Consider the following 16,237-nt stretch of genomic DNA (forward strand, 5'->3'; position numbering starts at 1 on the left):
GTGGTGCTCTCTTTTAAGATTGACTATGTTGTTTTTCAATATCATCAGCTTGTTAAAGGAAGAAAACACTACTAACCTGCACTTAACTGGCACATGACCATATACTACCTGTGCAGAAAACAGCTGTCTTTTGGTTTGCCAGTTAAAGTACAGAAAATAGCAAACCTGTGTGAAGATGAGAGTCTCAGAGCTCCTGCTGTCCAAGCTGAGCACAAATCTGATGGACTGGAAAAGCTCCTGGATGCTGGTGCGGAACTGTTCCTCCTCCATTCCGCAAGTAGCTCTGGAGTAAAGGATCCGAGATTGGACAATGAACTTGAAAAGATATTCCAAGGCCTTAGGGAGCAGGAAAGGAAGGAAATTAAGATAGAGAGAAAGAAAAATAAAGGAACTTTAAAGAGAACCAGGAAAGATTTTAGGTGCATAATTAATAACAAAATTCTTCAGCTTTAGAAAAGAGAAAGAAAAACAGGTTTTGTAAGTTACATAATTCAGTTAAGGAACAGCCACTCATAAGCAAGCATTCCTTCCCAACCTATAACCTTTGCTACTGGTGTGTTCCACTAGCAAAAAACAAGTATGTATTTAATTCAAGTAGATAAATTCAATTTACACAATCTGAGGAAAATATTGGTGAAGATAAGAGATTTATAGCTTTCTCATGGCTTGGCATGACAACTGTGTCTGAAGAACCTATTTGCCTGTTTTCATTCAAATTTTACCTTTAATTACTTGAGTTTGCTAATCTGGATTAAGGTAAGCGGACTGTCAGTGAAATGGAAGAAGTGTTACCTGGAAAAAGAAGTATCTACTTTTCAGTTTGAACCCAACAGCAAGGTCTGCCTTTATTTCTGGCAGCTACAGATACAAATAGAAGTAAATATAGATGCAGAAATAGAAGACAAGGGTGACATGTGAAGTCCTCTGGCAGCCCACAAAACTAGCAAGCAGCAGTTGTGGTACAGTAAGTAGGTATCCTTTTAATTGCAGCTGGAATAAGTTAAGGAGTCTTTCTTTTATCGTCACACATGAAACTTGCAGAGCACAGTAGAGAGAGAATCATCTGCACAGAAGATGGCATTTAACACCATTATACATGTGACAGACACTGCAGTCTAAAGGGCTGGCAAAGTGCATCTGTAGTAGAAAGAAATTTGCTCTATGACATGTCTAGATTAACTTCAACTAAAATTTTTTAAGTGGCATTATTTAATACTCCATTTATTTGGCAGCCACGTCAAGTAAGAAAGAGATGTTGTTCCATGCAGCCTTTAACAAGCTTGCCAATCTATCAAAAGTCCTCAGAGATGGCAGATTTAATATTCCACACAGGAAGAATGCCTTTTTCATCATTTGGTGCACACAAGTGTCAACACTGAAATGTATTAAACATCAGCGACAGACTTCACTCCTTTCCTTAGTGCTCAATGTAATACACCATTAAGAGAGCACTAAGACGTGATGTATAGCTGATATTATGATATCACGTGCTTAGGATGATAGCAAAGGAAACAAACAGGCTGGAGTTCCAGTAATCAGAGTTTATGCAGAAACATTAGTACTATTACACTGTATTGACTAAAAAGTATTCTTGTCTGCATTTTTGTTCAGAAGTTGAAAGTAATTCTAACAACAAAATTTGCCCTCATTTAATTTTTGCATCCATACAATAGTTCTCTTTGAACCACCATACTACAATGCACAAATACGTGCTGTTATGTTCTAAGCTTTACAATGCTACAGCTTTAAGGACAGAGAACGTTAATGTTGAAATTCCTTGTGTACCCATCACAGATTTCAAAATCCCACTGATAATTACACTTTTTTTTTTTTTTTTTTTTAACAACAGAAACCTTGGTAACCTGGCAGTACACTGTTATCCTTCTCTAGTAAAACATCTTCCTGTTTAGCTTCCTTACTCCAAAGGACTTTACTGGGTAATAGCACCTTGTATTTCTGGATAGTTGCCAGACAAAGGCTAGCTGGTGCACAACAGCCCACTCTTTAAGGTAAGCACCTCTGCTGCTAATGCCAATTACAGCAAGTCAAGTGCTGTCAAGTTTTACCAGATTGGTACAGGCAACCCAAATTCTAACATGAAAGCTCATGGCTTTAACATGAAGATTACGTTTTACAGTGAATCAGAGGATTTATGTCTGAAAATCCATAATTCTCTGTTGGAAGCAGAATGGCAGGCTTTCAGCAACACTGTGTCCTTAGCACAGACACCAAACTGCTGCCTAGAATGAACCTACAAAGACAACAAACTGAAGAGTTCACTGTGTTCACAGATGTGGCTGAGATAACAAAAACACAAACCAAGCCCTGTTAGCACAAACCAGCACATGGAGTAACTTTGCATCTTACTACTAACAAAACCACAGACATGACACATATAGGCCCTTAAAGATGTAGAAGTGCACTGAAAAGGAACAAGCCCTCTATTATATCAGGATGACATAAAAACAGAGCTGCTAAAGGAAAATCAGTAACGAATTAAAAGAACTTTCTTAAAAAAAAATGCAGTCACACAACAAGTAAACACACACCAATCACTTATGACCAGCAGCCTGAGGACTCAAGAAAAACTGAAATAGACAAATAGCATCGTAACCTCACTTCATCTCAACCAAAATAATCTCTAACTTTTACCAGTGATACTCCAGGAGAGAAAAGAAATGGAGAAAGAAATGGGCTTATAGCTAACACATCTCAAAGACCTTCCACTTACTAATGAGTAACCTTCCTTTCTTCTGAGTCACTGTCCATGTGCATGTTCACTCTGTGAATACAGGAGCAGCACAGCTCAACTTGCACAGATTACCTGGTGCTCGGCTGCAATGTCCCAGGAGAACTAAAACCGAAGACCACTCTGACAAATGCAGCATCAGTTAGAAGCTTCTAGGATGACGCAGGCAAAACAGTGGAGAAATTTCTGCAGGTCTAGTGGATAAATACATTCTCTAGAGACACCACAAGTATCACTTGAGCCTTTAGGAACTACACTCAGACAATATTTGATGGTTTTACTGTAGCATATTCATACATCCAGCGAACATCTTGGAGACAGTACAGTTGCACATCTAGACTCATCTATAGATACGAAGTATCTGTTCAATTTGAACAGAAGGCAAACTGTACTTGATGTTCAGAGTATGAACAGACGAATCGATCTTGTATAGATCTGCTTTAGGAAAAAGCATAGTTTAATTTCCTAATTCAAGAAACCTAAACATTACTTCAGAAAATAAACTGGAGCTATGTAGAACAGGTAAACTTATCATATGCACAGTATACATAAAGAGGATTATTAGTTCTGGAAGCTGAAGCTCTTTCACCATCCTGACCAAAGTGAATAAAAGTAATCTTCAAAAAACACCTTCATAAAAATACAAGGAAATAAATATGTAGATAAAAGTCTCAAAGGACAACCCCAAACAAGACACCAACATCCAGTCAAAATCCCAGTGAGAAACTAGAATTATCAGCTGGAGAAAGACGGTCTGGTTTTGTTGGCCTTTAAGCAATCTCATTGGAGCTTGTACGAAAAACATGAACACAGGAACATCCTTCTTATGAGTAAACAAGAGAATGTTTGCAAGCTGCTTCTGCAGCATATTAAAATACAGGCAGTTGTCTATACGAGCATCTACTTCACCATTCAAGAGCAGCTAGCAAACTCCTTCCTGCTACTGGCAATGTTTTCTTCCAGAGAACAGCATACTTGTTTTAAGTGCAACAAGCAGGTACTCTGCCTTAGTAAGATAAAAGCAAAAGTGCAGAGATTCAAGTGAAGGTACCAATTGGAGTCTTGTGAGAGCAGATAAGAGATCTAATGCAAAGTTTAAGGTACCAACAACAAAAGAAGGAACAAGTCCCACAGACAGACTGATCAGGGTTTATATATGTTTATAACAATTACAATTACCTCAGCAATTTCTAGTATTCTTAGAAAAACAGCGACTGTAGAAAATGTAAATCACCAATTATTTCTGAATGAGGCAATTAAGAATAAGTCTGGAGCCAGACTGGTCTTAAAAGCAACAGACTGGCATTTCTTTTTGAAATTCAGGGTGAAGAAAACAAATTGGAGGAGTCCCCAGTCTCAAAAGGCAGGCTGAGAATATCATTTCAGATCTCTCAACTCCCTGGCTAGTATGGCTCAGAAAATACGTGTTTTCAAGAAATCACCTGTGAACTATAACATTGCTTCAGTCTTTTCCAAAAACAGACCTTTTTCTTATCACTGATTCATTTAAAGCCAAACAATAATGGTATGTTTCAGCTCCAGAACATTAATGGGACTTCCTGACGAAAAAAAAATAAAAAGTCTCGCTTTTTTAGCAGTGTCCTCAATTTAGTCAAAGACCACCTGTGATTATACTACCAGAAGATGTCTGATGTTGAAAGAGCACCTCCTGGAGATATTTCACTAGTTTTGCCATGACTAGTAGGGAAAATAAAACTGTCTGTGGAGCTAATCCATCGAGACATTGTTACAGAACTCACCATGTAGGCACAGGCAGTGGTATCTGGATGCAGATTTCATGGAGTTTGTTGTGGGCAATAAACAAGGAACAAGATGCTCTGTGTTCCAGCAAAGCTCAAGAAGTACTTGCATTACTGTTCCTCAAGGTTTCATAGAAGTTTTCTGAGAGAAAGTCTTGAGGAAGCGAAGCCAGTTTAGAAATTGTCTAGAAATGCCAAAGTCTGAATCAGAATGCTATGAGGTATTTGCATATGTCCCACGAACGTATATGGGGAGTCAAAAGCCAAAAAAGAGATTGCAGAGATACTGCAAAACCTGCTTTAGGGTACTACATTTAACAGCTAACTGAGGGGAAAACAAAGAGAAAGCTATCCTGTTCCCTGAGTTGAAGAGCTGCTGATGCAAGGAGCATAGTGAAGACGCCAAAGACCACAGAAATTCCCAACAACAAAATATACTACAAATAATGACAAACTGGCAGTGATAATGGTTTTGGTACAAACTTGTTCCAAATGCCTGAAATAAAATTTAGGAAGAATGGGCATTGATCACTTGGCTATAGTGGGAGAAGATAAATATCTTCATTTGGGCCTTGAAGATAGACTTGGAAAGGCAACTGTATTCTTTAAGACACAACAGCAGCTTCAATGGTAGAGGTTAGATCTGCAGAATCTCTGGTTGAGACTGTAATTCCTGTGCTTGGAAAGACTTGGGCTCTCAGATCTTCAAACTGACCCTGCTCACTTACGGGACTGCTACTGTCTAGGCAAACAACTGAGATTCCCAGTAAGCAAAGAGCTGCCTTGGAATCCTTGAAATAATTTACTTTGTTTTCCACCAGTATGTTGAATAACTGAGCTTCCGAAAGACATCCTAATATTCACAGTCACAATTGCTGAAGAGAATTACTATGAGGTTCAAGACATGCTCATCACATAGGAACAGTATCATACATCTGTATCTGCTGCATTGCATAACTCGCTGATACGTAGTTTGGGGGGTCAGGGGAGGAGAAGGATCCTGGCTGCATCCTAGCAGCCAGTCCATTTAGGGATCTGCCTCTCATCTCACAATTTTAATAGATTTCTTTGTAATCCAAAAAAAGGAAAGATGAGGATGGAAAATAACAGAATGAGAAATTTGAGAGTTCCAACAGAAGTTCTTGAGAAGACATCTTTGGCCCGTGAATCTGTAAAGTATTGCAATACAGTAGTTTCTAAATACATGAATATCTACAAAAGACAATGTAAACACTGGTATGACACCCTTGTAAGAGCAGCGATGCCAGATCATTCAAATGAAACAATCAATCATTCCCAAAAAAACAAAAATTACTTCCTCAAAAATATTGACTGAATTAGACCAAAGGAGGCAATATAAAGTAGAAAAATATCACAAGAAGGAAGAAAAAGAAATGAAAATCTGAAATATATGCCAAGACCCAAGCATAAAGACATTCACAAGAAACAACGTCTAACTTTCCCATGTGGTCACCAGAAGAACTTAAAGGAATAACTTATGTGTGTGGTGCACTTCAGCTGTGATATGCTTCACCTATTTGTACTGACATGAAAAAGAAAAAGTGCAAATCTCTGCCACTGCTTGCTAGTTTTAAAAATGCCCCGACTCACATGCTTGGACATAAACCTGCTCACAGTAAGAAGGTACAGATGGACAATCACTCAAAGAAAAACCTCTTCCTGAAATTTTTGAATCATGAATTCATATAGTTAACAAAAAGTATCTTTTTTGCAATTACATATAGTAAAACTAATACACTATTTATTCTCTTAATTCTCTGTAACTAGAACCAAAACTATTCCCTTTATTTCACATTATAATAGAATGCTGTGCATTCCTGCAAGATCATATTCTCATCACAGAACCATGATTTAGGTCTTGTGCAGTAACTGGTAGATTTTCCATCCAGTTAAAGGCTCATTTATCTGCTTCTTAAAACACTCCAGAACTTCAACCAGTGAAAAAACAAAGTTGTGGCACAGCCAAAAATAAAAGGCTTATCTTTGATCCACAGCACCACTGTCTAATACATTTGATATAACTGTTTCTTGAAGTGCAAGGCGGAGACCACATATGTATGACTGGTGCATACATACTCCACGTTAAGTTCCACTTAAGTCCTCCATAAGGCTTTAAAAGGAGTTAAGACAACACAGTTCTTCCATTTTATTTCTGCTTAAGAGTGAATCTCCCTCTAACATTAAAATTTTGGCAAAAAAAATAATTGGTTTAGCACTTAAGAAATCAGTGCCAGAATACCCTTGATTTTATATGCAGCTTCCCCAGCTCTTCTGGAGTCACAGATAGAACAGGCACACAAATTTTTCTATTAAATACATACTCTCATTGCTTCCTGGATGTGATCTTGGCGTACAAGCTCAGCTGAACGGTCCATGTACCACTTCAAACATCGGATCAGTTCTCTGAAAATAACGAACAGTGGAAAGTCAGCACCAATTGCAAATTAATCAGGCAGCAAATATTTTGGTTTCAGGGGGAAATCTATAAAAGAAATTCTCATTTTAGTCCATTCCAAAGATCTGCTATAGCTGTCCTCCTGATTGAATTTACACAACATATACATTTATTTAAATTTCAAAACCAGAAAATAATTTCTCTGTAATTGACTTAGACTATGATATGCACTAAGGGAACATTAAAAAGATGTTATTAAAAAGAGCTATATTGCTTGCCTTTGTCAAAGCTAAAATCAAAACGATTTTATTTTCTGTTAAGAGATTTCAGATTTCCTCTAAGCAAGCAGTCTTTAGAAACTAAATCACGAAGAAAACGTGTTCATATATTTTCCCAAGCGCACAGTACCATTTGGTCTAGTTTAAAGAATTTTGTTGAAAACATTTATTTCAGGCATTGAACTACAAAAATAGTTTGATTTACCTGACAGAAGTGATCATTAACACAAGGCAGAACATGTTTTCAGCCTCTGAACATGACTATGCCTTCTAGTGTTGTACAGTATCTGCTGTTCTTTGCCTGGCATTGACAGTATTTTTGATACTTCTTAAAAAATTATACTAAAACATCAATGAAGTAAAACAATCCAAGCCATTTATAAGCTGTTTTTAAGAGTTTATTGTTACCAAAGATAGAATATTCTCAAACATACAAAATAAATGGTCCAAAAGAGAGTAAAAATAAACACTGACTGGTAACTGTTACTGCTTTCCAAATCTGTCTTGTTGTCTGATGGAAAACACAGAAAAGTATACTAGAAAATAAGGCAGAATCTCCGAAGTTACACTGAAAACTAAGTTTCTGATCTACTGAAATTATACATTTACTCTAATAAAATGGAATACCATCATCTTATGTGAACACTTGTCTACTATGGAAGAGGAAATTACAATTAGTTCTCCAAGCTTTCCTATTTTTCACGCCTTTTCCTTGCATCCTGTATCTTAGTATCCTTCTTGGACAAGAAACGTATGTGCTCTTGTAGCTCATTAGTACAGATTGATAATGAGGTGTTGCTGTGTGACAGTGTCTCTTCATTTAAAAAAGGATGAAAATAGAATTTGCCAGTTCAGAAAGGCAAGATAAAAATTCAAAGTCTGCTCATTCATAGCAACAGGTGACATTGAGCAGCTTTTTTCTGAAACAGTGTTGGAAAAATATTTGTCTGGGTAGTTCTATTTTTAAAAACCACTAACATAAGCATTATGATTCAGACAGTGACATCATTCAGAGGCTTCTAATACCATCTCCTGAAGAGATGGATAAACAAAACCTACTTGTAAGCCAGTGCTCCTGCAAAGTGCTTCTGAATGTAAGTGTCCATCACAGGTCGAAAATGAAAATACTTGCTGTCACGCAGTAGATTTATGATGAACACCTGTAAGAAATGAAAAAGTGAACTCACACTGAAAGTAATTGCACAGTCACTAGTATTCTATAAACAAGAGGCACAAGCTAAGGAACAATGATATATTAGTTTCTTTAAACAGTCAATACTTGTGTTACTAGACGTTATTGCTTGCTTCTCCCAAGTGATAGCAAATACTTCTCGTATCTCCAGCTGGCTGATGCTATCCTTACCCTCCTCACCCAGGATTACTATAGATAAACTAACGCTGGATTCAGCTGAATATTTTATATTTAATTGAAGGAAAACAATAGTATCATGATAGTAAGACAATTAAAAATCACTGACCATGAGATAAAGGAAAGTAACAATTCAGCAGCTTACCAATGACTGAAAGACCAATAAGCCATACTTTTCTGTGTTGTCATCCAGAACTACAAACAACGTGTCGAGAATATCTTGTAGGAACTAAAATGACATTAATAAAAAAAGTTTTCAAATTCAGTTATATTCAGAAGAAGAACTTTTTCCCCTTCTTGAATTATGTCATACATGTTGATATTTTTGTAAATCACTTTCCAAGAACAAACCATTTCAGGTTCACCCATGAGAAATGACAGATTTTTTTTTTGTTCTCTTTAATTAAGAATGTTTTCCTTTACAAGGAATATTTCTAAATGAAAATGATGGAAAAAGAAAGAAGAAATATATACTGCACTTAAATATAACTGTGTGTTCCTTTCACCATGTCTGAGCTGACCAGAAGTGCTGCCTGGGTGGCAAAACAACTTACTTTCATTCTTATATAATTAGTGCATCAGATACTGTTCTTTATCAAATTTAAGACCTGGAAGCACTTTAAATAGTGCTCCAATTTACGTTTAGTATTGAAAATTTGTGTTATGAATGGAAGTAGGGCCTTTATAACAAGCATTAACTGATCCGAGCTATGTATTGCCAACTGTTTCTCTCATCCATAACACCGAAAGCTGTTAATTCAGTGATTTCTTTCCAGAAGGCAGAGTCTTCAAGAAGGACGACTGTGAAGAGGGTTGTTGAAGATAAAGTCAACTGCTGCTTCTGTCAACATGATTTTGTAATCTATTGTAATTAGATTCTGAGGTGGAAAACAAGAAATAAAATCTAACAATTTATAAAGTCTCTGAAAGGATAAAATTTCTTTTTGCTGAATTACTACATGCTGTCCTTCATATCCCAATGCCACATGGCAGTCAATTTATGGAGGGAATCAATTGGTTTTCCCCTTGGAATAATTTAATACATATCTTTTAATGATTTTCTCTATAAAAACAAACACTTGTTCTGTCCTGCAAACAAAATGTACAGAACATGATATTCTTGAAGAATTTCTAGATACACAGCGTATCTTCCTTGTGTTATTGTTACAAGTGTTATCCTGAAAGTTAAAACTTATATATGGCAACATTCAAATTAGTTACAACAAAGTGGCTATAACCATAAACTTCTAATCAAGTGATGGGATTTCTATTTGGTTTCTTTTGCTGTTTGCCATTACAAATTATCTCCTTTTATTTCTAGAACTATAAAAATATATTATAAGGAAAGTTCTTAGAACACCTAAAAATATCTGACCAATTGCTGTAACTGCTTTTGCATCTGGAATTCTTCCCCCCACTCACTGAGATGATGAAGTTTGGGTCACACACAGGATTACCACGGACTGCAACAATGACTATGAAACAGGGTGAATTTAGCAGATAGGACATAGTTTACTGATAGGTTAGACACTTCAGAGAGAAATCAGTGCTCCAGGCAAGAGTTCCATTTCACAATGCTGGGACAGGAAAGTACATTTGCAAGTTGATTCACTTTTATATTAAAAAAAAAAACCGATTCATACAGTCTGAGATTTCCCAGTATGAATCCAAGTACATGAAGAGGTAACACTCAGAATTGCACCGTAGATCTGAATTAGCTTATTAACACAGACACATCCAAAGACTGTTACTTTGCGTAGTACCTTAACAATTTCCTCGCCACTGACATGTCTCAGTCTTCCTAGGATATCCATCACACGATCTGGGTAAGCTTTCCATTTCAGTAGGGCAAGCAAATCCACTGCAGAACAGAGAGAGACAAAGAGCTAGAATCCATACACAGAGCAAAGAAGGGCAACCTCAGACCCAACTGAGATTCATTACATAACAGTTCTGCTCTTGTAGCTCATGTATCTTAGAAGAACTAAAAATAAGAACAAAGAAAGCAAGGAGGAAAACAAGCAATAAGTCCTATGCTAGTAACAAAGAAACAAATGGAGGAAAGGTAAATTAAAAAAAAATTAAATATTGCAGCCTTCCCCATGGTGACTTGACACAAAGTTGCAAACAATTCATTTTTGCCTTCCTGTGCCTCAAGAACATTACTGTACTTGGTAACCCTGCAAAAGCCTAACAAAACAAACTTTGGATTGTGTAAAAGTGCTAGCGTTAGATTTTTTGTTCTTTAATCATTTAATTAAAATTGCCTTTATTTTAACACATTACGTCTTGCACTTAAAGAAATGCCTGCCATGTCTCTGCCCTTTGTCAATAACCCTATTTCCTCAAAAAAAATGTTTCTGCTTATTTCAATAGTGTTAGTTAAAAAAATAAATCACAAAATTGTAGCAAAGCAGTATTTTAGTAAAACAAACAGAGAGACCACAACAATACACATCTGCCTTGTTGCCATAATGCCTGCTGCCTTAGGCAATTTGGAAGGATCAGCTACTTACCATTTTGGGTCAATTTGGTAGAAGAAAGCTGTGTGGAGACTGAAAAGGTCTCTTTGGTGCTGCGCTGGAAAATGAGACTGGAAGGGATGTTGGGGCAGCCATTGTAGTCCTCTTTGCAGCAAGGCAACCCCAGGTAGAGTGCATGATTATTAAATGTGCTATTCTCATCACACTGCAGATAAAGGAAAGGAAATGGAATTTTACCTGGTTTACTTATTTAATTCCACACACACATACTAATAGCAATTGCCTAGCAGTACTTTTATTGATCTTCTGGGTGCATAAAAACACTTCCAAGAAAAAGCTGTGCTTACCACCTTCAGGGCCTGTATATACACAAAAGAGACCCAGCTTTAGAAAGTGTGGTCTCCTAACAACTGACTCTTTAGAGCTTTTTAGGATCTTCCAACTGTACAATTTAGTGTTGCTGTCTCAAAATTAAGAAAATAAATCAAGGTAAATCAGCAGGAAGAAACAAAAAGAAATAAAAAGACCCCATAAACAAACAAACAAACAAAAACAAACAAAAAACACCCCAAAATCTCTTGATATAGCATCATTGAAGTTTCTGAGCATTACAGCATAATTTCCTAATAAAAACATACAGAGTAATGCCATAAGCTGGTGAAGCTACTGAATGCCCATTAAAAATAGTATGCTTGAATTCAAAATAGACAGGATTATCAGATGATAAATCATCATTACCTCAGGAGAAAAGGTGAGTTGCCCCTATAATAGAAGGATGTATCAAAACCCAATCATGTGAGTTGGAATTTGTAAAATGTTGAACCTACTTTTAATCTGTTCCTTACATTCTTCTAATTTGGGAAAAGAAAAAAACAAAACAAAACAAAACACGATAATGCAGTGATAGTTGCTTGTTCAAACTAAAGTAAAGATCAGTAGGTAAAAAGGCTGCAGAGAAGATACAGTACCTTATAAACATAAAGTTCATGGATATCATCTGACAAGGTGGTGCCATCATCTCTCATCAATGGAGTGAATGCAAAACCAAAGAGCTTCTTTTCTCCCTTGTCTTTTGCTGTAGCAGGAGATAGAAATAAGGAGTTATACTTGTACATTCTCTGTTCACAAAATTATTCACTAAATTCTCTGCATTCCTAACAAAAAACATACAGGTTACTTAAGAATCAACATATAATGTACTACCATGTCTAATTCTATGCAAGTCATCAACAAGCCTCAAAACAAGCAATAGAATAACAGGATGGTTTGGGTAGGAAGGGACCTCTGAAGATCATCTAGTGCCAACCCCCCTGCCAAATATAAACATGCCGATCATAGTAAAATATAAAGTAAACATGCTGTAAACAAAACATTCTATAGGAAAACACAGCAAAAGAACAGCAGGGACAGATAATGCCTTGGCCTGCACTGATTGCTCACAATGTTTTGAATATGCTGTTTAACAAACGTAGCAACAGGCTAACTAGTAGTGCACCTTTACGGTATTTTAAATTAGCACCCTTCTCCTGCTCTCCACAGAGTAACAGCCTCATCTAAGTATAAACTGACAATGGAAAGACCTCAGCCTTTTTACATTTCTTTTGATTATGTTCTGCACTCACTGGAGCAATGTCTGAACTCAAACCGGAGGTGAGACCCACGAAACCTGTCTATGGGGATGGGCAACTTGATGATTTCCCCCCATCGAGGGCTGTTATTGTGGTAAAGAACAAAAGAGTGGTATGCACTTCTGCTTGGCTCTCCTGAGCCCAGGCTGATGCAGTCCTGGAACAAAAGAACACAATTTGAGATTAAAAAGACATCACATCACTACTGATGAGTCATTTTACTACATGGTGACAACTTCACATAATTCATATATTCCTGTAGACATAAAGGAAGAGTTAGAAGCAGAAACTCAAACACAATGAAAACTTAAATTTTTGAACAGATTTTAAAACCATGCTTTGGGTCAAAAGAAAAGGTAGAACACCTATGATAATGGATGAATTACAGTACCTTAGTATTTAAGCTCAATTATTATTTAAGCTGTTTTCTGTCAAGAATTGGACAGACACAATAAACACACATCCAAATAAACACATGTCCAAAAAAGGACCTAACAGGATCATCAAATGTAATATTAGACATCTCTGGAAGTATCACTTGATGATTTCTCCTTCAGTATCTCAGTTCAAAATTGTACCTGACCTTTACAAGGTCTTTAAAACTTTGGTCTTTCAAAATGATAATCACCCAGCATTTCACCAAGTTACCCAGAAAATTCTGATTGATTTTTTTCCTTAGTGGCAAGTAAAGACTTTTTTTAAATAGTTACTACCTGAAAATATAATGGTAACTAAATTTCTGCTTTTATATCTAAAAAGGTCAGGGATCTTGTCAAAAAACAGATGAAGAGAAAAGTGAATTCATTTTATTTTGGAAGTGTGGAAATCATCCGTCACAACACAAGAGAAGGAAGTTAAGAGAAATATGAAGTCCTGAAATAAAGACATTAAAAGGTCCCTTGTAGGAGGACATGGAACTTGAGGCACATTTTCTTTTATGAGCCCTAAACTATATTCCAGTCTTAGCACTTAAAAAGTAATCCAAAAGATCTGACATCCTATAAAACTGTGCAGAAAAATGACAGGTTAGAGATTCTTCGCTTCTCATATCTCTCGGTATAATGAATCCAGGAAGAAACAGAAGCCAAGCAGGACCAAAACAATACATGCAATATAAATCCTGACATGAAAACACTCCACATGGAACAGAGTCACGACAAGACAAACTACAGGTCATTTCCTCAAGGCATTTCTAAATTCTATTCCAAGAAACACTGTCAATGTTGATTTGATTTGGTCTTGTTCATGTATAAGCAAGGGACTATCATATCAAGTCATATATATCCCATTAACCACATCCAGTTAGTTCAGTCAGTGCTAATATTCTTCTGACTTTCAGAAAGCTAAGAATTTGTCAAGGAGCCCAAAAAGAAAGAAAAATTCACTGTCATTCTGGGATTCAATGCAAGAACAGTCTCTCTGGACAGAGATTCATTGTATGCTACAGCATGTAACCACAAAACTCAGTCCTCTTGAGTTTTTGTAACCATATGGTATTTGCCACAATCCAGGCATAAAGGCGTTTTTTGTTTTGTTTTGTTTTTAAATACAGCAGCAACCATTGAACTATTGCACATATTAACAGGCTGGTGTGAGAGTAGTGGTGGCAGCAGTGCCAATGCCTGCAATATCCTAGTAAGATTTTTGGATAAACGTAACTTGCTGGGCTTAATGCAACCTTTCCAAAAGCTCATTCTGCATTAGGTTCCCAAGAGAAAGTAAAATGGTATTTCTTTTATAACGTACAGGAAAAACTGAAATTTTATTCGGCTTTTTTTCTGCTGTCTCAAAAATTGACCTGTCTTGGCAGGCAAATGCTCAGTCTTTGAATGCTGTTTCATGCTATGAACTTTAAATAAATGAACTGGTGAAATCTTTTTTGTTGTTGTTAACTGTTCTGTGTCTACACGTTTATACTGTTATCTATAGTCTGAGGAGAGAGGATTAAATAATCTTCAGCTCTGAATTGTGAAGTGATGTGCAAAATACAGACATGATACTAGTCTCTGTACACCTAGTCACTAGGTGACCCAAATATGTAGGTGAATTAGAGGGCACGGGCAAGTAAGGGAGGCTAAACTAGAAAAAGGATCAGGTAATAATTTTTATAATTTAAGGTATGTTCTGCAGCGAATACGATATTCTTGCTACCAAAACAGAAAGAATAGTAAGTGAGAAATGTGTCATTTAAAAAAATAAATAAATTATTTTTCAGACTGTATTGAAAGATACCAGTAATTGGCTAAAACCATTTAGAAAAGAAAACACTCATTTTCCTTTTGAACAGCAATGCATTCTGCATACAATTTCCACTGCTTTCAACAGGAGTATTTCTGGACCAAGATATACTCAACAGCAATACGGATTTGAGACAGACAGAATATTCTTATTAACACTTAGTATGGTCCTGCTCAAGTCTTCGCAAAGCCGTAATTTAGATGAGGATTGTGCTGCTGGTCAGGAAAAGTTTAGTTTTTATCTTGCTATAGTGTGTAACTACACCATAGTGTGTAACTCAGCACACACTTTATTTGGCAGTGTCTGCTTTAGAAATGTCATAGGTCAGGAACAGCAAAAGGTGTTTCAACCAAGAACAGTAGTGTTTTGGGGTCAATGCTTAAACTTTCAGTGTGCTGCCCATGCTATTGTTAAGCCTGAATTGGAGATTTTTAATCAGCTTCTCTACTACGCTAGCAATTAAGGGTTATTACATGAACCTTATAATTAGAAAAACAAAATGGAAAGATCCTTCATTTCCAATAGCTACACTTGACTGCAAATGCAACCCCGGGTCATGCAAGGGATCATTCAGAGGACAGGTAACCCAAACAAAGTAATTCACCTCATCAGTACTGCACAAGCCCTACCCAACACACACCTTATTCTTTGCATTTATACTGAAAAAGGTATATTAGACTCCTCTTGTTGCAGTGTTAGTATTTTCTTTTAGATTATGCTGAATGACTGAAATAAAAGTTCCCCACCTAGCAGTCTCTGTACAGCTGCTTCTTTTCCTTCCAGTTAGGAGTACAGTTATATTCTGTCTTTGAGTGAAATTGGTTTCCCTCCTAGTGGAAAATGGCAGATTCCAACACACTGCTCTAGCTGTCCATACTGGAGATTACATAAACCAGATGACTGCAGTGAAAAATAAGCCATCTAGGGTTTAAAACTGAATTCTTAATATAATAGGTGAAAAAATACCCATATATTGGGATTCTAAAATAACCCAGACTAATAAAGCTGTGTTAAGTTTTAGATATCCGTCAATACACAGACTTCTCAAATTTCATTGCACAGGTACAACTGTTAGAAATGATGGAGGTCTCTGCTCTCGACGCTTTTAGCCTGAAGCTAAAGGTAACTTGAGAGTGACCACGCCAGATGAAAACTGAAGTAGTTATGACTGATAATGTCAAGAAATTATATGGCTTTCATACTTAACCATTAGTCACAGTTAGATAATGGCAGCTAATTATGCTCTGTGTTAGAATTTGAAGATGCTGATACCGCATTTTGAAGGGTAAAGACCTACACTGGTCTTTGGCAGATGA

The 16,237-nt window shown here is 36.6% G+C and overlaps 1 protein-coding gene across 20 annotated transcripts in view; it reads right to left on the reverse strand.

Moving 5' to 3' along the window:
- The window catches only part of DOCK3 (dedicator of cytokinesis 3), a 214,339-nt gene that overhangs the window by 59,130 nt on the left and 138,972 nt on the right, over positions 1–16,237 (reverse strand). For 19 of the 20 annotated variants that reach the window (XR_011100400.1, XM_068694743.1, XM_068694739.1 and 16 more), the window contains 8 exons: positions 12,678–12,840; positions 12,024–12,130; positions 11,089–11,260; positions 10,336–10,433; positions 8,718–8,801; positions 8,263–8,363; positions 6,852–6,933; positions 166–336 (listed from right to left, as the gene is read on the reverse strand). Coding sequence is in view for 19 of the 20 variants with exons in the window: in XM_068694743.1 (XP_068550844.1) it covers positions 166–336; positions 6,852–6,933; positions 8,263–8,363; positions 8,718–8,801; positions 10,336–10,433; positions 11,089–11,260; positions 12,024–12,130; positions 12,678–12,840 (978 nt within the window). In the remaining variant the exon portion in view is untranslated. The remainder of the gene's footprint in view (positions 1–165; positions 337–6,851; positions 6,934–8,262; positions 8,364–8,717; positions 8,802–10,335; positions 10,434–11,088; positions 11,261–12,023; positions 12,131–12,677; positions 12,841–16,237) is intronic. The other variant, XM_068694752.1, reaches the window with a different exon arrangement.

The sequence above is a fragment of the Anas acuta genome, chromosome 11, assembly GCF_963932015.1.
Source record: "Anas acuta chromosome 11, bAnaAcu1.1, whole genome shotgun sequence".
NCBI classification, from domain to species: Eukaryota; Metazoa; Chordata; class Aves; order Anseriformes; family Anatidae; genus Anas; species Anas acuta.